The sequence below is a fragment of the Tamandua tetradactyla genome, chromosome 17 (assembly GCF_023851605.1).
Source record: "Tamandua tetradactyla isolate mTamTet1 chromosome 17, mTamTet1.pri, whole genome shotgun sequence".
In the NCBI taxonomy this organism is placed as follows: domain Eukaryota; kingdom Metazoa; phylum Chordata; class Mammalia; order Pilosa; family Myrmecophagidae; genus Tamandua; species Tamandua tetradactyla.
The window spans coordinates 58,617,751-58,643,967 of record NC_135343.1 but is presented as its reverse complement, the minus strand read 5'-3'; the positions used below and the strand labels follow the sequence as shown (position 1 = coordinate 58,643,967).

Sequence of the window (26,217 nt, the reverse complement as noted above, 5' to 3'; positions counted from 1 at the left end):
TCCTCTGAGTCCTCTGGAAGACTGCTCCTAATTCCTTTAAAAAAGGAAGATTTTCCCTCTTCCTCTCTCCCTACCCGTTTCCTTCTCATTGCCTCTCCCCCTGTACCCTTCCCCCTCTCCTCTCCCCATCTTCCCCCCACCCATCTTCCTCGTCTTCTCCAAAAAGAAACTATAAGACACTACAAGATTTTTGAGGAATAAGGAGAGAAAATATATTGATTGTGCATTAGCTATTTCTGTTTTGATACCAGTGCTAATATTCTCAGTGGTCATTGACTTCAGATTCTTAATTTAGAGCTTAGGAAAAGGAAGAATTTTTCGTTCCCTTGGTATTTCTGAATGGGGCATAAAATAACTTGATTGTGATATACTATAGTAACTTTCCAGTTTGTGTTAATGATAGCTAATAATATTGCATACCTGTTAATTGAATATTATTGAAGGAAGTGACTGGATTCCCAAGTTGATGATATTTAACTGACGATATTTAAGGGTAAGTCCAACTTACCCTTTTATTTCTTTTGAAATTGGTGCCAGTTTTAGGAACTTTTTGTCTAGCCATAGAACCTGAAGATTTTTCTCTTACATTTTTTCCTAAAAGTTTTACATTTTACATTTAAGTCTGTGATCCAATTTGAGTTAATTTTTCTATAATGTATGAGACCTAGATCAAGTTTCACTTATTTGCCTGTGAATATTCAGTTGCTCTAGCATCATTTGTTGAAAAGGTTATCTTTCCTGCACTGAATTCCTCTCATATTTTTGTCAAAAATCATTTGGGGATATTTAGCATGTTCTGTTTCTGGTTTTCTATTCTGTTCCATTGATGTGTGAGCCTAGCTGCCTGCCAATACCACATGGTCTTGATTATTATAACTATATAATAAGTCATATGATAAAGGTTTTTCTTCTTTTTCAGACTTTCTAGTTCCTCTACCTTTCCATTTAGATTTTAGAATAATCTTGCCTGTATCTATAGAAAGTGTTGCTGAGGTTTTGTTAGGATTTGCTTTAAATCTGAATATCAGTTTGGGGAGAATTGACAACTTTACTACATTGAGTCTTCCAATCCATGGACATGGTATATCTCTCCATATGCTTGGATTGTCTTGATTTCTTGCATCAACATTGTATAGTTTTCGACATATAAGTCCTGTATGTGTTCTGTAAGATTTACACCTAAGCATTTAATGTTTTGAGAAATTGTACATGGTTTTGTATTTTAATTTGTGTCAACATATTCATTGTCATATATAGAAATACAGTTGATTTTTAAATGTTTACCTTGTATCCTGCAGCCTTGCTGAACTCACTTGTTAGTTCTGGGAGTTATTTTATAGATTCTGTGGGATATTCCATGTAAACTATCATGTCATCCACATATATGGACATTTTATTTCTCCCTTTTCATCCTATATGCTTTTTATTTCATTTTCCTCTCGTTTATACTGGCTAGAACTTCCAGTACTATGATGAATAAATAGGAAAGTGGTAGGAGCGAACATCTTTACTTCATTCTCAGTCTTAGGAGAAAAGCATTCAGTCTTTAACCATTTGTATAATGATAACTGTATGTTGTTTAGATACTCTTTATCAGGTCAAGAAGATTCCCCTGTATTCTTAATTTTGGATGTTAAACCATGAATAGGTGTTGAATTTTTTCAAATGCTTTTTTTTTTTCATTGATATGATCACGTGATTTTCTTTAGCCACCATTGTTAATATGGCAGATTACATTGATTTTTAAATACGGAATCAGCCTTGCATCCCTGGAATAAGCACCACTTGGCCATGGTATATAGTTATTTTTATATACTGAAGAATTTTATTTGTTAATATTTTGTCAGAGACATTTATGTTTTTATTCATGAAGGATGTTGGTTTGTAGTTTTCTTTTTTTGTACTGTCCTTGTTTTTGGCAGCAGGGTAATACTGACTTTATAGAATTAGTCAGGAAGTATTCTCACCTCTTCTGCTTTCTGGAAAAGATTGTGTAGATTTGGTTTAATTCTTTTAATGTTTGGTAAAATTCCTCAGTGAGATCATCAGGGCCTGGAGATTTTCTGTTTTGCAAACTTTTAAATTAAGAATTCAGTTTTATAATAGTTAGAAGGACTATTCAAATGATATGTTTCATTGGGTAAGATGTAGTTTGTGTTTTTTGAGGAATTGATCCTCAAGTAATCAGTCCATTTGGTCTAAATTTTCATGTTAATATGTGTTCCTAGTGTTTCCGTATTTTATCATTTTGATGCTGCAGGGTCTGTAGTGATAATCCCTGATTTATTTCTCATATTGATAATTTGTGTCTTCTCTTTTTCCTTGTCAGTTTTGCTGGAGGTTTGTCAGTTTTACTAATCTTATCAAAGAACCAGCTCTTTGTTTGTTTAATGTTCTCTATTTTTCTGCTTTCAATTCCATTGATTTTTCTCTAATTTTTAATATTTCCTTAATTCTGCTTGCTTTGGGTTATTTTGTTCATTTTCTAGGTTCTTGAATTGGGAGCTTAGAATTTGCATTCAATAATAGTTAGACTTGCCTTTGTTTTCTCTTTTCTAATATATGCATTCATTAATTTCCCTCTCAGAGCTGCTTTCGTTGTGTCCCACAAATTTTGGTATATTTTCATTTTCATTCACTCCAATGTTTTTGTTTGTTTGTTTGTTTGTTTGTTTTTTACTGTCTCTTGAGACTTTTTTTTTGGCTCATGCATGGAGTGCATCACTATGTGGTGCCTTATGGAAACACAGGCTCAGGCACAACAGAGGCTCCTGGCAGATGACGACCTACTTTATTGCTTGTACAGTACAAAGGGTCCATAAGAGCAGGGAAAAGATCCCTCTTTGACTGCTTCCCCAGAAAGGGCAACTGTTTGGGTCAAGTTTGGTGGATGGCAGTTCTGCATGCCTCTCTTGGAGTCAGAGATGAGGGACCAATTGTGGCTAGTCTCCTACGGAGGCCAGCTACTCAGGAACACCACCACATGCCTCTCTTCTCATTGGAGATGAGAGACACCTGAATTGAGTGCTGTGCTTTTGTAAAGTTCGGGGAAGAGGACTCTGCCAGTGAGCAACCTTCCCATCTTGGCAAGCAGCTGAAGCTGGTTAAGATTTGACATTTCCCCTCCCTACCTACAAGTCTTTGCGAAATAGAAACATGCCAAACACCTATATGCAAACAATTAAGATTGGAAACATAACAGACACATGGACACAAACAGGCAAGAGGGGCAAAAGAAGGGGAATAGGTGAGGGCTGGGAGACGGCCAACTGAGTATGTCCTGACTTCAACAGCATGGATAATTTAGAAGTGTGCTGCTTAGTTTCTAACTGTTTGGAGATTTTATCAGTTACTGATTTCAAGTTTGATTCCACTGTGGTTGGAAAACATAGGTATGATTAAAAAAAATTTTTTTTATTGAGAAAATCTTCACACACATGCTTTGTATACATGGTGCATGATCAATGGCTTATAATATCATCACATAGTTGTGTATTCTTCCCCATGATCATTTTTTAGAACATTTTCATCACTCCAGTAAAAGAAATAAAAAGAAAAAAAGAAAAAACTCATACATACCATACACATTACCCCTCCCTCTCATTGACCACTAGTGTTTCCATCTACCCAATTTATTTTACCCTTTTTTCCCACATTATTTATTTCTTTATTTTTATCCCTACTTTTTTTTTTTAACTCATCTGTCCATATCGTGGAGCATCAGATGCAAGGTTTTTACAATCACACAGTCACACTGTAAATGTTACATCTTCATACTATCGTCTTCAAGAATCCAGGCTGCTGGAACACAGCTCAACAGTTTCAGGTACTTCCCTCTAACCACTCCAATACACCATAAACTAAAAAAGGATATCTATATAATGCATAAGAATAACCTCTAGGATAACCTCTCCACTCTGTTTGAAATCTCTCAGCCACCGAAACTATTTATTTTTCTCATTTCTTTCTTCCCTCTTTTGGTCAAGAAGGCTTTCTCAGTCTCTTGATGCCAGGTCCTGGCTTATCACAGGCTTTCTGTCCCACATTGCTGGGGAGATTTACACCCCTGGGAGTCATGTCCTACGTAGGAGGGAAGGCAATGCATTCATATGCTGAGTTGGTTTAGAGAGAGAGGCCACATCTGAGCAACAAAAGAGGTTCTCTGGGGATGACAGGCATAATTTTCATTAGGTTTAGCCTATCCTTTGCAGGAATAAGTTTCATTGGGGTGAACCCCAAGATTGAGGGCTCAGCCTATTGATTTGGTTGTCCTCACTGCTTGCGAGAATATCAGAAATTCTCCAAATGGGGAAGTTGAACAACTTCCCCCTTCTCCCCATTTCCCCAAGGGGACTCGGAAATACTTCTTTATTCACTGTCCAGATCATGCTGAGGTTTATTGGGGCATCACACTAACCTAGACAAACCAACAAAATCTTACTCCTTGTTCAAGATTCCATGTACTTATGGTGTTCAACTAAACTGACCATACAAGTTAAATTAGGAAATGCACTATCCAAAATATAAATTTTACACCAAATATACATCTCTCCCATGTGGGCCCTGGTGACTCAGCAGGCAGAGTTCTTGCCTGCCGTGCCGGAACCCGGGTTCGATTCCTAGTGCTTGTCCATGTAAAATAAATGAATAAATAAACATCTCTCCCTTTAGTCTCCCACAGAAGTTGAGGTTTTAAAATGTGGCTGATATCATCCTTTACCCAGTCTTCTAGTTTACCTTAGTCCTATCCATATCAGCTTCAATCGTATCTTTAGTTGAAGTCTGATCCCTTTTTTCAACTTTTTAAGCAGTTGCTGTATGGGGTACTGCTCACTTACATAGCTTCAGAGCTCTAATCTGAATCTCAGGTGTCGCATAAGTAGTCAAAGTTACCGGAAAGACCATGTTATGTACTAACAGCTCAATATCTCAGAATTTAGAATTAACAGTTACACCTCATAGAATATACGTGACTGCTATAAGAGCTTAGAATCTAGGACCCTTTGCAATAAGCCACAACCTGATAACTCATGCTCTCGACTTTAGTTCACTGAATTTTTGTATTATAGTTAGTCCATATGATTGAGGCATGATAGCATTTGTCTTTTTTTCCTGACATTTCATCCAGCATACAGCTCTTAAGTTTCATTCACCTAGTTGTATGCCTCACGACTTCATTCCTTCTTGTGGCCACTCAGTAGTCCAGTGTATGTATATACCTAGCTCCTCTTTCTAGTGGACCACCTCCCTTCATTGTGGATCAGGAACCACCTCCCTTCATTGTGGATCAGGAACACTGTTGCCATAAACACCAGTGTGCAAATGTCCATTCATGTCTCCACACTCAGTTCCTCCAGGTATATACTGAGCAATGGGGTTCTAGGATCATACGGCAAACCTACCCCTAGCCTTCTGTGGAACCACGATACTGTCCTCCAAGGAGTTAGACCTCTCATTTCCCTACCAACAGTGAACAGGTACATCTCTTTTTCTGCATTTTCTCTAGCACTTGTTTCTCTCTGTTCATTTTTAAGCAGTTTTGTTCACGCATCATACAATCCAACCTAATTGTGTAGGCATGCCTTCATCACCATACTCTACATTTTCTTTTCTTCCACCCAGAATCCATACCCCTTTCCCAATCCCCCCGCCTTTTGACGTTTAGTTTTGGCATAATGCCTTTGTTACATTTTGTGGAAGCATATTACAATGTTACTGTTGACTATAGACCCATATACCATCTATTGTTTTTTTTTTTGTATGCTGTATGGCGGGATCACATTTCACTTTTTTTCCATGTGAATATCCCATTATTGCAGCAGCATTTGTTGAATTTTTGTTTGTTTTTTTGTTTATTTTGCTTGCTTCTTTGTTTTCTGGGAAGTGCATGGACGGGGAATTGAACCTGGGTCTTCTGCATGGCAGGCAAGAATTCTACCACTGAACTACCCTTGCACCCCCCTATATACTGTCTGTTTTCAACACCCTGAAATACTGACATTCATTTGTTCTCCCTCATGCAAAAATATTTTAAATTTGTTTATTTAATCACATCATTGTACACTCTAGGCATTCCTAAATTATACCATCTCAATCTTTATCCTCTATCTTCCTTCTGGTTTCATAGGTGCCCCCAGCCCTTCTCCTTCTATCATACTCACATTCAGCTTCATTCAGTGTACTTATATTATTGTGCTACAATCAGGTAGTATTGTGCTATCCATTTCTGAATTTTTACAGTCAGTCTTGTTGCACAATCTATATTCCTTCAGCACCAGTTGCCCAATCTCTATCCTATTTCTATCTCCTAACAACCTGTGTTCTTATCTTCAATTCTCCAAGTTTACTCATTAATGTTAGTTCATATTAGTGAGACCATACAGTATTTGTCCTTCTGTTTCTGGCTAATTTCACTCACCATAATGTCTTCAAGGTCCATCCGTGTTGTTACATGCTTCAACTTTATTCTGTCTTATGGCTGTGTAATATTCCGTCGTATGTATATACCACAGCTTGTTTAGCCACTCATCTGTTGATGGACATTTGGGCTGTTTCCATCTCTTGGCAATTGTAAATAATGCTGCTATAAACTTTGGTGTGCAAATGTCCGTTTGTGTCCTTGCTCTTATGTTCTGAATAGATATCTAGCAATGGGATTACTGGATCATGTGGTAATTCTATACTTAGCTTTCCTGAGGAACCGCCAAGCTGCCTTCGACAGTGGTTGTGCTATTTTACATTCCCACCAACAGTGGGTAAGTGTGCCTCTTTCTCCACGTTCTCTCCAGCACTTGTTGTTTTCTGTTTTTTTGTTTTTTTTTTTTTTGATAATGGCCATCCTAGTGGGTGTCAGATGATATCTCATTGTGGTTTTGATTTGCATTTTCCTAGTGTGTATGATTTTAATTCTTTTAAATTTGTTGAGGTTTATTTTATGGCCCAGCATGTGGCCTGGCTAAATATATGTTCCCTGGACACTTGTAAAGTATGTATATTCTGTCCTTGTTGATTGGAGTGTTCTGTAGATGTCAGTTAGATCCAGTTGTTTGATAGTGGTATTGAGTTCCTCTATATTCTTGTTTATTTTTTGTCTAGTTCTCTAATTTTTAAGAGAGGAGATGTTGAAGTTTCCAAGTATAATTGTACTTTCTGTTCTTTCAGTTCTATCATTTATTACCTTACATATTTGCAGCTCTCTTGTTGTTGCACATACATTTTAGGATTGCTCTGTCTTCTTAGTGGATTGACCCATTTATCAATTATATAATATCCCTCTCTGTCTCTGGTAATTTTCTTTGCTCTGAACTCTACTTCAGCTGGCATTAATTTACCCCCTCCTGCTTTCTTATGTAATCCAGTCTGCTAGTATCTTTTAATCAGTGTATATAGACCATTTATATTAACTATCATTATTAATTGATGCTGTGTCATTTTATTTTTTGTTTTCTATTTGTTTTCTCTGACTTTTGTTTTTCAGGATTCTTTTTCCTGTCTTCCTTTGGGTTACTTGAACATTTTTTAGAATTCTATTTTGATTTATCTGCAGTGTTTCTCAGTGTATCTCTTTGTATAGCTTTGCTGTTGGTTACTGTAAGTATTACGTTATATTTACATAGCTTACCACTATCTATTGGTGCCATCATTTTACAGTTCAAGTAAAGGATACAAACCTTATGTCCTGTTTTGGTTTGTTAAAGCTGCCAGAATGCAATATACTAGAAATAGGTTGCCTTTTATAATGGAATTTATTAGGTTACAAATTTACAGTTCTAAGACCATTAAAATGACTAAATTATGGCATCAACAAAAGTATACCGTCACTTCAAAAAGGCTGATCACTTCCACCATGTGGAAAGACACATGGTGATGTTTGCTGGCCCTTTGCTCCTGTGTTTCATTGCTTTCAGCTTCTGGTTCAGTGGCCTCTTCTCTGAGCCTCTGTGTGTCCTCACTTAGCTTCTCCAAGGCATACTCTGGATTTCATCTCTTAGCTTGGCATCTCCAAACGTCTGTGTCTTGGTTTCATTTCTCTGCTCTCCATGTCAATTTGTCAGTTCTGAGCTGTCTTCCTCTGTGAGCTCTTTTAAGAACTCCGGTAAACTAATTAAGACCTACCTTGAATGGGTGGAGTCACATCTTCATCTAATCAAATGGTCATAGCCACATTGGGTGGGTCACATCTCCATGGAAACAGCCTAATCAAAAGATCCTACCCCACAATAGGTCTGCCCCTACAAGACTGGATTAGGTTTAAAAGAATATGGCTTTGCTGGGGTACACAAGAGTTTCAAGCTAGCACACCTCCTTTTATGTCTGTTTACCTTCTTGCATTTATAGTTGCCTTAAATTTTTATAATTTAGAACCATATCCCATAGTGTTCATTTTGCTTTAACAATCAAACAATTTAGAAAACTTAAGAAGGAAAGTCTATTGTATGTAGCCCGTATTTTTGTTTACTGAGTTCTTATTTCCTTCCTTGTGTTCCAAAGTTTCTTCTTTCATTGTTGTTGTTTTGTGTGTGTGTGTGTGTGTTTCCTGTTTAGAGAGCTTTCTTTTGTTCCTTTAGTGTAAATCTCTTGGCAACAAATTCTCTTAGTTGTCCTTTATCCTGAGTATGTCTATATTTCTCCTTCATTCCTAATGGATAATTTTACCAGATAGAGAATTGACAGTTGACAGATCTTTAAGCACTTTAAAAAAATGTGGCATTTACTTCTTGCTTCCATGGTTTCTGATGGGAAATCTGCGATCATTTGAATTGTTTTTTCCTCATATAGGTGAGGGTTGTTTTTCTCGGTGCTTTCAGGGCTTTCTCTTTGTTTTTGGTTTCTGAAGTTTATGATGAGTTTTGGCTTCTGGGGTTTACTATGCTTCTTGAATCTGTAGATAAATCTTATGCCAAATTTTGGAATTTTTAGGGACATTATTCCTTCAAGTACTTTATCAACCCTGTGTTTTTTTCCCTGTGCTTGTAGAACTTTGAAAAGTCAAATGTTAGATTTTGTTATGGTCCCACAAGTCTCTGAGACTCTGTTCATTTTTTTTTTCAGTCTATTTTCCCTTTCCTGTTCAGATCACATAATTTCTATTTTTCTATCTTCCATTTTATTGATTTTTTTCATTTGTTCCTTCAAGCTATTAATTTTGGTTGTTGTATTTTTCAATTTTAAAGTTTACTTTTAGTTCTTCTTTATGTATTCTGTTTCTTTGCTGAGACTTTTTATTTCTTTGATAAGACTTTCTGTTTTTCATTTATTTCAAGACTGTTCATAATTACTTGTTGAAGCATTTTATTATGACATCTTGGAAATTTTTGTTAGATAATTCTAACATCCTCTTCATCTTGGTTTTTAACATCCATTGATTGTCTTTTTTCATTCGGTTTGAGCTCTTCCTGGTTTTTGGTATGATGTGATTTTCAGTTGAAACCTTAACATTTGGGTATTGTGAGACTCTGGATCTTATTTGAACCTGTTTTAGCTGCCAGTTTTTGACACTCTTCTAGTGGAGGAAGAGGGACTATGGCCTTCTTACTGCCAGGAAGAAGTAGAAGTACGAGTTCTCTACTCAGGCCCTGAAACTGTGGGGGAGTGGGGCTCATTATTAGCCAGCCGAGATGAAGCTCCCACGCCCTACTTGGCCTTCTTTTACACTAGCCTGGTTAATGTGTTTGGGTATCTCAATACAGCCTCATGAAGGTGGAAGTATAGGATCCCCACTTGACCTTTGCTAGTATGAGTATGGGGGAAGTCACGGTTTTGTTTTCCTCTGTGTTGTTTGGTTTGTATAGAGAGATTTTTACCTAAAAGTTTTCTGATTTGTTAGCCTGCCTTTTCCTGGTCATTTGGCTACAGAGAGCCCAGGCTTTGAGGGAACTTTTTAAATGTGCTCATATGCATTTCTGGAATGCTGGGTTCTTCAACTTCATGGGGGCATATACGAGACAATGGAAAACCCAGGGAACCTATCACTACTGTGTTGTTCCTTTGGTCCTGAGGTCCCTAGCTACTCTACTGTCTTCCCTCCACCTTTCAGAGTCTTATGTTTGTTTTATATGTAATGCCTAGGGTTTTTAGTTGCATTCAGTGGGAAGAATAGGAAAAATATTATCTGCTACTTCTAGGAAGTAGAAGGATCCTTATGATAGACATTTTTAATCATCTGTTTTAGTTAAATTCTTAAAGATGGCAGGAGTAGTTTACTCTAAAAACATATTTTCACTATTTTCAATTTGTACAGTTTGCATAAAACATTATAATTAGTGTAATCAGATGAAAGCCCCTTAAAAGAATAACATCCTAATGTTACTATTCACTGATTTTTTTCTTTTTTGGTGCATTGGACAGCTTCAGGAATTATTCACTGATTATTACAATGATCCATTTATTAAAGTAATTAAAACAGTTGTTTCTACTTCCTAGTAATGTAGGGCATTAAGTAGAGAACTAGAACATAATTGTTTCATAAGAATAGGAATAGAATGGAAAGTAGGCTAGACAATTGTACACAAAGATCTAAAACTAATTATACTTTGTTTAAAAACTAAATGCACCAAATACACAGCTTCATAGGTGTTACCTACCTAATCCTCCCAGTTATGAAAGGTCCCACAGAGGGAGGGCTAAAGAGGGAGGTGAATGGGATGGTGGTCCTGAGTAAAGGAAAAAACTGACAAATGAGATAGATTGGTCGGGGGCAGCTGGGAAAGTGTGAGAGAGTGTCAGGAGTTATAGTCCAGTTAGGCCATGGTCTTAAAGCTGTTGGAATTAGATTTTGCTGAAGGGAAAAGTTCATACTTCATGGAGGATTTTCGTTCTGAACCATTTGATCAGTATTTGTTGAGCACCTCCTGTACTGGGAACTGTATACCAACACTGGGAACACAAGGATGAGGAAAATTGTCTTGTTTATTGACCTCTTGGAGGTTACAGTTCTAGCAAGAATGACAGTCACCACAGAACCTGAAACACTGGAGCACCACTGGTAGTCTCTTCCTGAACCAGATGGTAGGAGAACAGTTTCTTCGTTGGGGAATTAGGATATAACCGGATATTCAAATTCTGGGCTGGAGGAGCAAGTCTAAAGATGAATTAATTTCTCTAAACCAGGGTTATCAGTTAAAGATGAATCCTTTAAATTTATCCCTCCTTTTTTTACCTGCTGAATGTTTTATAGATTTATTGTTCCATCTTGCCATGTGTTGGCAATAGGAGGCCGTTTTGTGTGGTAGACTCTAGGGCAGGGCTCAGGAAGCAAGTATTCTGCTTAGAGTTGTTAAGCTGTTGAGTGAAGGTCCGGTACTGCCTTCTAAATATGAATATGTGAGGTCCCTAAGCAGGTATCCTACAATGTATATTTTAGTACCTGCCCTGTTGAAGCTGGATACATCAGAATCAGCATTTCAGATTAGGTTTAGGGATTTGAAGGTTTTGTTTTTCAAAAAAAAGTGTTAAGATTTTAATGTACTTTATAATAATGTTTAAAGTGAGTGTTAACTAAAAGTTACCTCTAATTTAGTAGTATTTACTATAATAGTAGAAAACCATAATCACTCATAAGTCCCTGATGACCAGGCTTCCTGCCTGCATCCTCAGTATTTAGAAGAAGCACCAGTCCTGACCTGGAGAGGCAGAGGACTTGACCATGATGGCATGTGCTCTCTCAGTGCACCCATGGTGACTGGGTGCACAGTGGACCATTCAATGAATGAAGTTGTTTCAGCCCTAAAAAATACCATGGTTTCATGGTGATAGATAAGATAAGTGCCAGTATTAAGGGCATTAGGAAATATGAAAGTATGGAGGAGGTAAAGAGGAAGGAAAGAGACCATATCTCACCTCTGTTTGGGAGTAAGAGCAGGAAAACTTTAAAGTGAAACTGGCATTTAAGCCTTTAGTCACCATGAAGAGTGATTAGAATTCTGATGGTGGAGTTTTTGTTTTAAGCAGAAAAATGTGAAAAGATCTGAAAGCATGAAGTAGTAAGTATAATTGAGGAATAACTCAGTTTTACTAGAATGGGGATATAATGGGAAACCATCTGGAAAGGTAGCCTGGGACCATCCATGGGGTTTGTCATGCTGAGAACTGTCACTGTCTGGTGAACTTAATCTAAATGCAGTCTGGTAGTGCCAATAAGGTATTGTCTAATAGTGACTGAGATACATCCACACATGTTCTAGTTTGCTAGCTGCTGGAATGCAACACACCAGAGACGGATTGGCTTTTAATAAAAGGGGATTTATTTTGTTAGTTCTTCAGAGGAAAGGCAGCTAACTTTCCACTGAGATTCTTTCTTATGTGGGAAGTACAGGATGGTCTCTGCTGGCCTTCTCTACAGGCCTCTGGGTTCCAACAACTTTTCCCGGGGTGATTTCTTTCTGCATCTCCAAAGGCCTGGGCTGAGCTGCTTGGGCTGTGCTACGTTGAGCTGTCTCATTTAAGCACCAGCCAATGAACTCAAACGTCATTCATTGCAGCAGGCATGCCTCCTAGCCGACTGCAGGTGTAATGAGCAACAGATGAGGTTCACGTACAATTGGCTCATGTCCACAGCAACAGAACTAGTAACGTTCACCTGGCCAGGTTGATAACTGAATCTCACTACCACACATGTGTACTTTCAACTTGACTGGGGCATAGAAATTATGTGGACCCAAAATCGTAGTGAGAAGATGTGTTTTGTTTACGCACAAATCACACACCATTACCCAGTGAATATATGGCAGTGACACAAAACTTTGCTCAAGAATATAAATATGCTGTATTGCAGTTGAGATAACTTGTGGTTATGATTTTTGTCTCTCTCTGATAAGAATTCTGATTGCCCTGCTGATAGGGCCTTCGTCCTATTAGAAAAGAATCTTGGGATTCCTTAAAGAGTGCTTGAGGTTAAGTTTGAAGAAAGCAAATCATGGAAGCTCGGATTATTCACCACCGCAGATTGGTGTTCTGATTTTAGCCTATACATAGTTTTATGTTTCATTTTAAAAATATTTTTTATTTATGATATGTTCTACCAACTGAAGTTATTCATTTATACCTATCAACCTGTTAAAACTAGGGATCCACCCAGTACATGTTTTTTTTTCATTAAAATATTGCATAGATTGTGGCATGTAATAAATTATCGTTCCTGTGATCAGCCATTAGAGGGTATCTAGCTGCTGTTGACCCCTTTCCCCACCCCCACCCCCACTTACCCCAGGGCACACATACCTTGTCTAGGTGTGAAATCGCACAGGCCCATTGGATAAAGGAAAGTAGGTTGTATATTTGAATCCCAAGGGATCTTAATCTTATTCTGGTTTTAAAGCCTATATATTGTTTAAACATTATTACCGAATAGTTGTGGGAAAAGTTGGGTATCATTGCCAAATGGGACTAATGCTGGTTTTGTAGGCTGACGGCTTTGACGGTTTAATAGTTTGGATATCTGTAAGTGCAATCAGTTACATTCTCATACTTCTGAGCAGAATTGGTATTTACCAACTTCATACTGATATTATAGATTCTCAGAAACGCAGTTTAGGTCTTTCTTGCATTGCTTTTGTAGTCATAAATAACTGTAATAATATTTTTTCATTTTTTCTAACTTTCCTTGTTTTATGTGTGCCCATGTTAGTTACTCAAATGCTTTGAGTTTACCATATGGTAGGCTGTCATATGAACACCATCTAATATTTTTGAATTAAGGTATTGTGTCCAGATCTGGCACCCTGACGTATGAAGCAGTTCATCAAACAACACAAGTTGGATTGGGGCAATCTTTATGTGTTGGTGAGAGATTTTTGTTAACATCATTTTCTTAGAGTTACAGTATCTTCATTGAATGAGTATAATAGTAACTTAATTTGATTATTTTTCAGAGGTTTTGATATTTTATTTAAAAAGTGTTATGATTTTGAATTTAATTTTCATAAGTGTGATGCTCCTCTGTATTTTTTCAAGATCATGGTCTATGATGTGCTTTCCATGTGAGGAATAAACATTCTGGGACAGGCGGCTCTTGAGAGCATTAGGGCCTGAAAACCATCACTAACTTTGCTGTGAAGAAATCGTTCTTCAAATTGGGGTTTTTGTTATTATAATTATGTTCAGTACTTCACAGTTTCTGAATTCTCTTTCATTCATTATCAAAATCTTAAGTTAACCTTCTGGGCTGCCTTCGAACTGGAAGATTCTTGTTATTACAACTATATTGGTGTTAAAATAAACTGAGAAAGGTTCCCCAGACCTCTCTGGTTGCCACATCATACTGCCTCCATTAAAAAGTAGAAAGTTTCCACCTTTTATAGTAATTTCAGCGTTACTGAAACCCAAGCAAATTTCTTATTTTTATAAATATTCCTTCAGATCTTTAGAATACCTTTTAAACATCTTTTTAAAATAGCTTTTTTAAAAAAATAGTAATAATTATAAAATATCTGGAGTATTTTTTGTAGGATTTAAGTCCATAAATTAAATTTTGTAAATATTGAGCCTATGTGCACAGCACAATGTCAGACACAAGGTAATTTTAATGTAATGGAGAATAAGATCGAATTTTGAAACACTGATGCTAATTCTGTCTTTTCCGGTATCAGTTTTTAATTTATAAACTGAGAATAGTAATGCCTATCACAGAGAGAAATTGGAAGAATTATGAAATAATAGTGTTAATGTGTGCCAAGGCGTAGATAGTACTTGTACATGGCTGGCACTTAATAAATGCTAGTTCCTGTCCTCAGCTTCATTTTTCAGAGATGTACTGAAAAGTAAGAAATTAATCCTGCACTCAATAAATTTATAATTAAAAAAATACCAGCCAGTCTGTTTGGAAAATGTTCCTTAATTCTATGCAGGTATTCATTCTTAAATGTCATGTGCTTGTAGAAGAGCCTGCAGGCTCTATCGTTCTGCACTAGGAACTAAGGGGAAGGAAAGCAGGGCACCCTCTGCCTTTTTTCTCCCTGGGACTTGGGTCTTATAACATATGAGAAGTTCCTCTGCGTTGTGCCTCAACAAGTAGTTACTTTGTGCAAAGGAATTTGTTATATATTTAATCAGAGAAGATATTCTCACTTTTCTCTGATACAACACCAGCTTGCTGCACAAATACGTCTTCCTAGTTGACTCATGTTTAAAGAGTATAGTGGGAATAATTTTGGAGGAGAGAAGAGATTTGATAAAAGAGCTCATACAAAAAGAGGATTTATTTTTTGAATATCAAGAACTAACCACAATTTAGCATTTATGTAATATTGAAAACAGAAATAAATGTAGCATTTTATGATTTTTTCATGTTAGATATAAGAATGAAGATATGTTTTTAAAAATTGGAGCAGGGGAATGCGCAAAATAAGAAAACAGTAGAAATAACATTTTTTTTTACCTAAATTTCACAGATCCTCCTCGAATTTTTGAGGTTGATATTCTTTAATTTTTTTTCAGGTATTGGAGGTGATCCTTTTAATGGAACAGATTTTATTGACTGCCTAGAAGTCTTTCTGAATGATCCAGCCACAGAAGGCATCATATTGATAGGTGAAATTGGTGGAAATGCAGAGGAAAATGCTGCAGAATTTTTGAAGCAACATAACTCAGTAAGTTTGGGTTAGGAAAGATACAGTTCTTTGCTCTTGAATAATATTATAAGCCTGCTTTAGAAGGTTTTTTCTTTCAAAGATTAAGTTTTTAAGAAAACATGAAAGGTAAAGTTAAATCGTTCTCAGCTGTACCTTTAGTACTGGCCACTCAGAAAATTTTGGATTCTTTCTGGGTTGCTTCTCCTTCCCTTTTCTCACTGTCTGTTCCCTAGTTCTCTATTCTGAACCCTCTTCTCCAGGGCCCACCCACACTCTTGGTAGGTACTTCACCTCCTGCTAAGCAGAGGATGTTGGAGACCATTGACTTGGAACTCCTCACCTGGTTGTGGACTTTCATTTCCCCTGTCCTTGCTGTGCTTTCTTCGGATCTCACAGGGAGATCCCAGAGGAAGAAATTGAGGCTCTATTTCTTAGACCCTTGTCCAGAATCTTGCCTCTCTCTTACATCAGTCTTTCCTTGTCAAGTGACATTCCCTTCGAAGGTCAAATAGAAAAGCTTTACTATCAATTCTCTATAAAGGCTTTCTTTGTTGTCTCTCTTAACCATGGACAAGTCCTGTGGGGTTGTATCATAGTTTAATTTAGCTTAAGGAAATTCAGCTCTATTCCTGGGGTGAAGGAAGTTGGGGGTGCGGAGGGGTTACAGTAATGACTGACATGGTGTGTGTCTCCCAGCCTCCGCTTGGTGGATGTGACTAGGACCTATGGGAAAATCGTGTGAATGATTTCCAGGATTTTCCTGACACTAGCAAATGATGTAAAACCATCTTTAGGAGGCCAGGTGTGAGGTTAGGGATGATTTTTCTGCTTGTGAAAGAAATTGAAGAGTGAGTGAATTAAATGCCACAGGAAAATAATGAATACCAAAGAGTTTAAGGAGTCAAGAACCTGTGGGGTTGTATGTGCATAACCATGCATATTTATTTGTGGTTAAGGGATTGTCAAGGGCTATTTTGACTACACTTGATTTTCTTCTATGCTGGTTTTAAATCCTAACTTCCATGTAAGATGTGATTCAACTTTCCCCTGACTTTCTGGTTCTCTTTCTTTTTCATTCACTCCCTGGCCCTCTGTATTTCCACTGTCTGCCGTTTAGTTTTCTTGGACATGCTACCTAACCTTACTGTGCCTCAATTTTCCTCCTCAGTGATATCTACATCATAATGAGATTGTAGGGAGGATTGCAAAATTTGAATGATTTGATATACATATAGCCAAGTAGCTCCTGGCACATAGGAGTAGTAAGCACTCTTATTAAGCTATTAGCTGTTATTATTTTAATAATGTTCACTAGTGGCCTCTATTCATTCTCCCTCCTCTCCACCTACTTGGTTATTCTCCTGAGTCTTTTCTTTCTCCTTTATAGATCTGTTTTCTGTGCATATTCCTTAAATCTAGAATGAACTCTTATTTAGACATCCCTATTCATGTAGTTTGTGAGCAGAAACCTCAAAACTATGTTGATTTCTCTCTCATCCCCTCCTCCCACTCAGGTGACGCGATCCACCTCTGAGACTTAAGCAGTATGTCTCAGATTCAGAAACTCATCTGTAATTAATCCCTTTGTTCCAATTTAGGCCTTCATCTTATCTCACCTGAACCACATCAGTAGTTTTCTCCCTGATGTCTCTACTCCTTTCCTCACCCAACTCCCCTTCCTTCTCTCTCCCAAACCATCCAGCTTATGGCCACCCAAAGTATCTGCCTTTCTTAAATACAGGCATCTCTGCTTTACACCCCTGTTTAAAACCAGACAGTGCTTCCTGCAACATGTAAGCCAAAGACCAGACTTAGCATGGTGTTCCAGTTCCTTGTGTGTCAACTTGACATTCCTTTTCAAATCCATTCCCCATCTGATATACCCATTGGTTTCCTTCTCAGTTGCCTTCACACATTCCTTCTGCAAGGAGTGCTTAATATCTGACTTCCACATCAGACTGCATTGTGGAGGACAGAACAGGGACCTGGTATCCTTGGTGCCCAGCTCAGTTCCCTGGCACAATAGGCACTAATAAATGAAAAAATAAAGTAGATTATTCAGAGATTATTCTAAAATATTATTAAACTCTCTTGAATTCAGAAAAGTTATGGAATCAAAATTTAAGTAAAAACTGATTTCTTTTTAGAAAAGAAACATTTAGGTTAATATGGCATTATACTGTGTTAAAATGAATTTTTAAATGTAATTAGGCAGTGCTTGCTTCAGCGGCACATATACAAAAATTGGAATGATACAGAGAAAATTAGCATGGCCCCTGTGCAAGGATGACATGCAAATTTGTGAAGCATTCCATATTAAAAAAAAATGTAGTTAGGTACAACTTTGAAGCTCCTTAAGTAGTTTAGAGTTGAGTGGGAAAAGCTAAACACAGATTTCCTTTCATTTGGCATGTTTTCAATTAGTTCTTATTTGACTAATTTTTATTGAGAATCTGCTGTGTGCAAGAATCTAACTTAAGCAATTCTGATGCCATATTATGTAAAACATTTAGTAAACACTCCATAATGGTTATTTGCTATCACTAACACTATTGATATCATCACAGTAACAAACAAATAACACAGTAGTTATTTGTAAAAATTGTGTTGTCTGATCTTTAACTTGACTCTGATGTTTTTGTTTTCCTTTTATGAGAGAAAAAGCATAAGGAGCTTAATAATTTACCAGTGGTGGGTATACAGCAAATGATTCAAGGGTGGGCTTTATATCCAGGTCTGTTCAACTTCTCCATTTTGCTCTGGAGGAGGTTCTGGGGTAAAGGACAAAACAGACTGCAGAGCTGGGCGTGTGCTTGAACTATACCAATACTGCTTTACTGATCTTTCTATTCCCAGGCTTTCTCACTTCTCACCATTTCAGATATCATATTTTCAGTCTCTAAGCCTTGTAGTCTTTTAGTCGTATTTTTCTCTACTTAAAAATTTCATGGACTCCCATTTGTCACTTGGACAGGGTGTAACTTTAGTTGATGTGCTAGGCTCAGCATTATCTTGTTCCCTTCTGGTGCAACAATATTCCAACCATTTGGGTGTGTGGGGTGCCACCAAAATATGAGATCTTCATATCCTGTGTTATAACCAATGAGCAAATGAATAAATGGCTTGTAGAGTCTTTTCTTTTTAATTCTATACCACAGGGGCTGGGCATAGAGGAAGGAGGGAGAACATATAGTCGCTGTGTTCAGGGAATTCATAGGTTAATAAGGGGGACCCATGGAAAGTAAGTTACAGCCAGTGCATGGACTGTACCAGTGGAAACACGTAAAAAACATGGCCTGATCACTGAAGAGAGAGAGAGGATGACTAATAGGAGCACATTTGTGAAGTGTGGAAAGAAGAGTTCGGAAAGGCTTATGGTGGAAGAGGAAACCTGAGCCAGGTCTTAAATGTCAAATGGAAATTTGTCAGGTGTCCAGGGGTTAGGGGACCTTGTCAGCAAAGAAGCAGAGGTGAAAAACAGCATGGTACGTTTAGGGAACTGTAAGCAGTGTAGGACCTCTGGGAGATAGAGTGGAGGGAAGATGGTTGGAGGCGAGGCTGGCAAAGGCGAGTCAGCCCTGCAGAACCTTGATGCTGTACCTTAACGTGAAGGAAACCGCGCTCGTAATCGTTCACTGTTGTACACGCACAGGAAAAAACACAAAAGCATGCCATTTCAATTAATAATGTCCTTGATGAAACGGTAAAAGTTATTAACTTTATTGAATCTCAACACTGAAGTTGGTATTTTGTGGTGAAATGTGAAGCAGGTATAAAACACTGTGCAATTGAGTTGTGAGATAAATTAGCCCCTTTTTTCATGGAACACCAATTTTACCTGAAAGAACGACTGGCAGGCAAACTGGTTATTCAGACTTGGGTATATGGCAGAGCTTTTTCAATAATGAACAAAGTGAACCTGCCATATCAAAGAAAACACCTGATGCTGTTTTTTGTCAATGATAAAATTGGAGTTTTCAAGTGAATATTGAAATTTCAAAAAACTTGTATCCACCTTGTGAGCTTGACAACTTCACACTACTTAAAGGTGTTTCTAATAAGATCAATGGTGATTTTGATCAATGTGACTTGTTGGTGCTGAATGATTAAATGTGTCAGCATTTGGAAGATCTACATAACTCAGTGAACCAGTATTTTCCAACTGACCAATGCATGTTACAAAAGCATTGCTGATAAAAGATCAGTGGGATGACGAAGGACAAAAAGTTCATTTCTGTGATTTCAGATTCCAACATTACATCTAACCTTTAAGAAATTACTTCTTGAAGAGTTTTGTATAGCATCCAAAAAAGTATATCCATAATTATCTGAAAGGCTATTAAAACACTTCTCCCTTTTTCAGCTATTTATCTGTATGAGGTTAAAGTTTTGTCATATATTTCAATCAAAATAACATTTGCAGCAGATTGAATGTAAAAACAGATATCATAGACATTAAAAGTGATTTTGGGGGGGGAATAGAATTGTAGCAAATAGGGTATCAGTGGCTGAGAGAGTTCAAATAGAGTCAAGAAGCTGCTCTGGAGGCTATTCTTATACAAACTTCAGCTAGATTCTGCAGTTTATCATGGATTGCCAACCCCCAAGTCAAACTGTTCCTATCAACCTTAAAGAACCTAGGGCTCTGTCTGAGGTTGTACAGAAGTTCCATGCACTATGATTACTTTCCAGAAACCTGCAACCTCCAGATGAGTTCTTAGGCCAAAATAGTCCTGAAACCCAGAGGGGCCAGCCTTTCCAGCACATCAACTAGTTCCATTCCCCTATCCCATATTATCGACAGCCCTTTCCAACATGAAAAAGTTAGAATTGGCATAGCCCAAATACCCCTAAAGATTGGGAGAAAGATCAAAGGAGAAGGTGGAGTAATAACAGAGAAGATAGGATTTAACAAATGAGTATGATATTGACATTTCTTTCAGTCTTCAGTGTCTTGGAGAATGTAGAAGGAAAAATGTACAATTGTAGAATGTTACCCATACCAAACTCTGAAATCTGTTCTATAACTGATTGTTGTAGTGTGCTTTTAAATTTATTGCTTTTTTGTATATATATAATTTTTCACAATAAAAGTAATTTTTATTAATAATTAATTAATCATATCATTAATAATATACTTTTTATCATTACAATGGCAAAAAATATAAAACAATGCCATTCTTTTTGTTAGATTTATTTTGGTTTTGAAAACAGTTTTTTCTTGAATGTTATTTAATAATTTAATAATTATATGTATTTTAAAAATTTGTTCAGTTTTAATTTCTAACGCAGTAGATATCAGAAGTTATAATCAACATAAACAGAGCTCTTTGGGATACTCAGTTTTTATAGGTAAAAGAGTTCCACGACTAAACAATATGCAAACTACTATCTCAGAGAAAGAGATAGTGTCTGAATAAAGGCATTCAGATTCTACTTGTGCTCAAGTTCTGCCTTCTACAGCCCTCTCTATTTAACTATGAAATGATGATGCCTTATTCTCTCTGGATTCCTGTTGTGAACATGGTGTTATCATTTATTGTGAAGTTTAATCCTATATTTGTATATTGCTTTAAATTATTACTTCACTGGTTCATATATAGTATTTCAACTACATTATGAGTGCAGAGCACAGAAAATCTTATACTTCCTGTATGTGTATGTGGATAGTATAGTGCTATTTAGGCATATCAAAATGAATTTTTGTTGAATTATGCCAACATTTTTTAGATGTCATAGAATTTCAGAGTTTAAACAGCCCTTGGCCATCATCATTTCACAGATGAAGAGGCAGCGGCCAAGAGAGGTGATGTGCCTTGTCTCCGATCATACAACTTTGATTAACAGGAAATTGAGTGTGATGACTCTTCCCATCCTAAGTCCTTTCCAGTATGCCTTCTATCTTTTTTGTTTAACAGATATATCAAGGGTGAACTAATAATTAAGACACAAGTAGTCATGTTGCTTTATTTTGACCTGATCTCATCTTATTCATTATTATCATGAATCTTATAGGTTGAATTGTTCCCCCAAAAAAGACATGTTGCAGTCCTAACCCCCAGTACTTCAGAGTTCCTTATTTGGTAAATGAAATTATATTTACATCGCAAATGTAATTAGTAAAGATAAATTATACTGAATTGAGGGCCCTTAATCCAACATGACTGTTTTCCTTATAAGAAGTGGAAAGACACAAGATGGGGAGAAGGCCATGGGAAGACAGAAGCCAAGACTACGCCCCTACAAGTCAAGGGATGCTGGAAGAGACCAGGCATGGTTCTTTCCCAGAGCCTTTAGAGAGAGCACAGCCTGCGAATGCCTTGATCTCAGACTTCTGCCTCCAGCACTGTGAAAGCCACTCAGCCTGTGGTAATTTGTGATGGCAGCCAAAGGACATGTGTCACATGTGTAAAATAACTTGTGCCAGTGAAGTTAGGAGATAATGTGCTCAGGGCTGCTTCCCTGAGCTTGGGTAGAAGAATCAAGACATCTCAAAGGTGAATGCTGGGGTGTCGGTCACGGCCTAATTTTCTCATTGATCTCCTTGGGATGCATGATGGCCTTGTTCCTGTCTGAGCCACATGCCATTCACCAGCAGAGGGTAATGAATTTGAGGTTGATTTTGATGGCTTCTTCATTCATGTTTAAAATATCATTTACTCTCCAGGGTCCAAATGCCAAGCCTGTAGTGTCCTTCATTGCTGGTTTAACTGCTCCTCCGGGCAGGAGAATGGGTCATGCGGGAGCAATTATTGCTGGAGGAAAAGGTGGTGCTAAAGAGAAGATTGCTGCCCTTCAGAGTGCAGGTGTTGTGGTTAGCATGTCCCCTGCACAGCTGGGAAGCACCATCCACAAGGTGAGCTATGCGGGACTGAGGGTCCTGGCACTACGGGGCTTGTCAGTGCAGCCAACTCCTGAGGGCCTGAAGGCCATGGCCCTTCCTCCTGGGTTCTAATCTGTTTCATTTCCTGTGGGTTCCCAGCCTAGCAGTCTTTATCAACTCCAAGAACATCTTCACTGGCATGACCTACAATAACTTTCTGACTAAGAAACTTTCTTTAAACATCAGGATTTGCTGTTTTATGCAAGATTTGGCATATAAGAAAGCTCCATGAGTTTCATTTTGGGAGTGCAGAAACTGCCTTGGAGTTTGTGTTGTTTTGTTATTTCCCTGGAGGGCCTTTGGGATACAACTACCCTGACCACATAGGTCTCTGTGTCCAGGGAGAGGGGTTGGAAACTGAGTAATGAGAAATGAATACTGGATGAACAGGGAGTTGTAGTGGAGGGAAAGCAAAAGAAGAAGGTGGGGAGAGTCAGCCTTTTCTCTCTGGCCCTGGCTGTGTTGTGATGCCATTGCTTACAGGTTGGAGGTTCAACTTCTTAACCATTTTCTTTGCTTTTTTCCGTTATCTCTTTGAAATGATTTTCAGCCTCTGAGGAATCATTTAAGGTTCTCTCTCCCTCCTGTATTTGCATGATGGTTATAGCCTCAACCCCCGCCCCCCACCCCCAAAACAAAACAATCCAGAAGTACTTCTTTAACATGTTAAAAACAGGCACACATTGTTTTCCCAGGTGCGAACAGTGAACAGAAAATTTCAAAATCCTGATTTGGTGCAATATCATTTGCCATGTTAGAGATAATAACATGGGTATTTCTTTTATTGACTCTGTATCATACTATCTTTTTCACTGTGACATGTGGTATAATATTTGAAAGAAAGCTGGATGGTTAGTGAGAATATTATTTAGAAGAAGGGGAAAAGGGAAAAGCAAATGCTCAAATTCATCTGTGTTACCATTTTACTCCAGTCAGTGGCAGCAGACACCTGCACATTTGTTGTGTTCTCATTGGTAAAATCTAGAGAAAGGTGATAGTATTGTTTCCTTTTCAAGGATTTTCTAGGGCTCTTGCCATTTCTTCAACTCTGTGATTAGTTTTCCTTTCTGAAAAACAGCAAACCTTCTGTTTCCATGGCCTTTTTAAAAGGATTGGTTGTGGTTCCTGGATAACATTACAGGTTTGGATAAGCACAGTCAGATTTGTTGATTCCTAATAATACTGGAGTGGAAAGTAAGTGTAATTCAAAGCCTCCCTCGCCACTTCTAGGTTTAGGAGAGGTAAAGTTGAAGCTCTGAATCTGGCTTAGTGAAATTCAAGCTGACACGGACTAATTTGAAAGTTGTTATTTTGTATCCAGCTCCCTCATCCTGGAACATTTTATGTGATTGTTGGTTGTTCAAAGGATCATAAATGTAAAAGGCAGCAGAATCATTTTGACCATACATGCAATTTTGAATCTTTTATCTTTTTTCTTCCTCTCTTCTCTCCTTTTCTTCTGTTTCTGAAGGAGTTTGAAAAGAGAAAGATGCTCTGAAAGAAAGAAAAATAACAAAACAAACCAACAAAGTCCTTGAAACTGTGGACGGAGTGAATCATTGTCGAAATGTGAACCAGTAGCAGTTGGCTTCTGTTGCCCACTTATTGTCAGCCTCTCTATTTGTCTGATGCTGCTCTTTCAGTACAACAGGAAGCCAAAACAAAGTTTAGAAGGTCCTGTGTTGAGATGTTTGCCTGACTGTATAGCAGAGAGAGCCAATAAATCTACCACTTGATTTGAATATGGGGTTTTGAGACTTTTTGTGTTCCATGTGAGGAATGGAAGAAACAGGTGTGTGTGTGTGTGTGTGTGTGTGTGTGTGTGAATATATGTGTGCTTGTGGGTGTGGTGATGCATGCCTGTGTCATGAGTGTTTGCACCTATGTGTGCATGCGTGTATGTACACTTGTGTGTTTGTGTGCATGTATGTGTTTTACTGGGCTCTGTAGAGAAGATTCTAACTGAAATCACTGAGAGATGAATAAGGCTGTAATTTCAGGATGACATTTGTATTTTATCCTAGACATAGAGTGACTTTGGTCTCCTTTGAAATATAGTTTTATTGTATATATATATATATATATATATATATATATACACACACACACACACACGATATATATATTATATATATATATAATTCCCATTTTCCAGGGTAGTTCCAAGGATTAGAGAAATAGAGAAAAATCTATCAAGTCCCTGGCTTGTAATAAGGCAGCTTAATTGTTATCAGTGTCACCGTCATCAGCATTCTCAGAATGATGGACAGAAGCTCATCTGTTCAGTTTCTGTGGAGGATCTTCAGTGATGCTGGGATTTTCTGTGGCTCTGCAGATGGCCTCCTGGTTGTCTTTCCAGAGCCTCCATTTTTGGCTTGAGGTTTAAGAAGTTTGTTGCAAGAGAACAAGAAAGCTACTATCTTCTTATGTGTTTGTTTTGAAAAGTAGAGCTTATTCACAAGAAGCCCTTTCAGTCCGTACTTATAACTAAACAAAACAGAGGGGAGCTGTCCTCAGGAGCTGATATTCTGTAGAGAGAGAAACACCCAGTGTTCTCAGATTTGTAAAGGAAACAAACAAGAACTTCAAGAAGTAACATCACAGTGAAGGTTCTGAAGAAAACCTGGCTGGGGAGGTGACATGAGCTGGGACCTGAGATCTGTGAAGAAACCAGCCATGCAGAAAGAAGGATAAGCTCCCAGGCAAGGGGAACAACCTGTCCAAAGGCAGACAAAGAGGGGAAGAGTTCATTCTGAAGAGATAAAAGAACACCAGATGCCCAGCAGCAATGAACGTTGGGAAGGGGCTAGAAGAGGTTTTGAAGGACATGGGAGACAGAGATATTTGGGAATCTCACAGATGACCATGCCCAGACTGAGGAAGGTACAAGAACAGGGGCCAGGAAGTGGAGCCACAGCTCCAAGGGATTCTGCCTGGGCCTGGCTTTGGGTCGAGTAGATTATAGTCTGCTTGTGGCTGTTTGCTCATCTTGAAAATGGAAATAATTATCCCTACCCTACTCAGTACCTGGGTAGAGTAAATGTTATGGGTGTATGAGGGTGCTCAGCTCAGTTCTTCTCAGGGCAAACATGCTGTTTGTCCAGCCCACAGATTTTGTGACAGACAGAGACACAGTTCAGATGATCCTGACAAAGCAAATCTTTTTTTTTTTTTTTTGCATTTTTAAAAATTTTTATTGAACCAAAACAACATACAAACGCGAACACTCTTAACATAAAACATTCCATATATGGTGTACAATCAGTGACTTGTAATATCATCACATAGTAGTATGTTTATCACCATGATCATTTTTTAGCAAAACAAACCGTTTTTAGGGTCCGCCCCCACCCTGAGCTTCTCCAGGCCAGGCTCAGCATCCCATTCTGTCCCCTGAACATCCACTCCAAGACACCTGTTCCTCATCTCTGCTCTTATCGCTTAACCAGGGAGTTCAGTATCCCCTGGACCCTTTTGTCTTTCCCACCTGCTACCTTCACATCTCCCAGAGTCTTGGGGATCAACCCCTGACCATCTCTTGCCTCTCTTTCCCCTCCTGTAACCACTGGTACCTCTGTCCAGAGTAGCTCAAACAGCAGCAGGTGAGATACTTGGTTCTGATTTTTCCGATTTCATTTTACAAACAAAACAGTGAAAGTCCAACTCATGATCCAGTGCTCTTTAAAAACTTATACTATGGAAATTTTCAAAGATTTACAAGGCCATTATGATGGTATAATGAACTCCCATGTACCTGTCTTCCAGCTT

The 26,217-nt window shown here is 38.0% G+C and overlaps 1 protein-coding gene and 1 non-coding gene across 3 annotated transcripts in view; both read left to right on the top strand.

Moving 5' to 3' along the window:
* Positions 1-24,191, top strand: part of SUCLG1 (succinate-CoA ligase GDP/ADP-forming subunit alpha) — a 44,857-nt gene extending 20,666 nt beyond the window's left edge. For both annotated transcript variants that reach the window (XM_077134750.1, XM_077134751.1), the window contains exons 6-9: positions 13,696-13,779; positions 15,433-15,584; positions 22,234-22,422; positions 23,921-24,191. In XM_077134750.1, coding sequence (XP_076990865.1) covers positions 13,696-13,779; positions 15,433-15,584; positions 22,234-22,422; positions 23,921-23,947 — 452 coding nt within the window. In that variant the 3' untranslated portion in view covers positions 23,948-24,191. The remainder of the gene's footprint in view (positions 1-13,695; positions 13,780-15,432; positions 15,585-22,233; positions 22,423-23,920) is intronic.
* Positions 17,781-17,887, top strand: LOC143661858 (U6 spliceosomal RNA). Its single transcript, XR_013164895.1, has one exon. It is a non-coding gene; the product is annotated as a U6 spliceosomal RNA (small nuclear RNA).
* Positions 24,192-26,217: the final 2,026 nt, after the last annotated feature.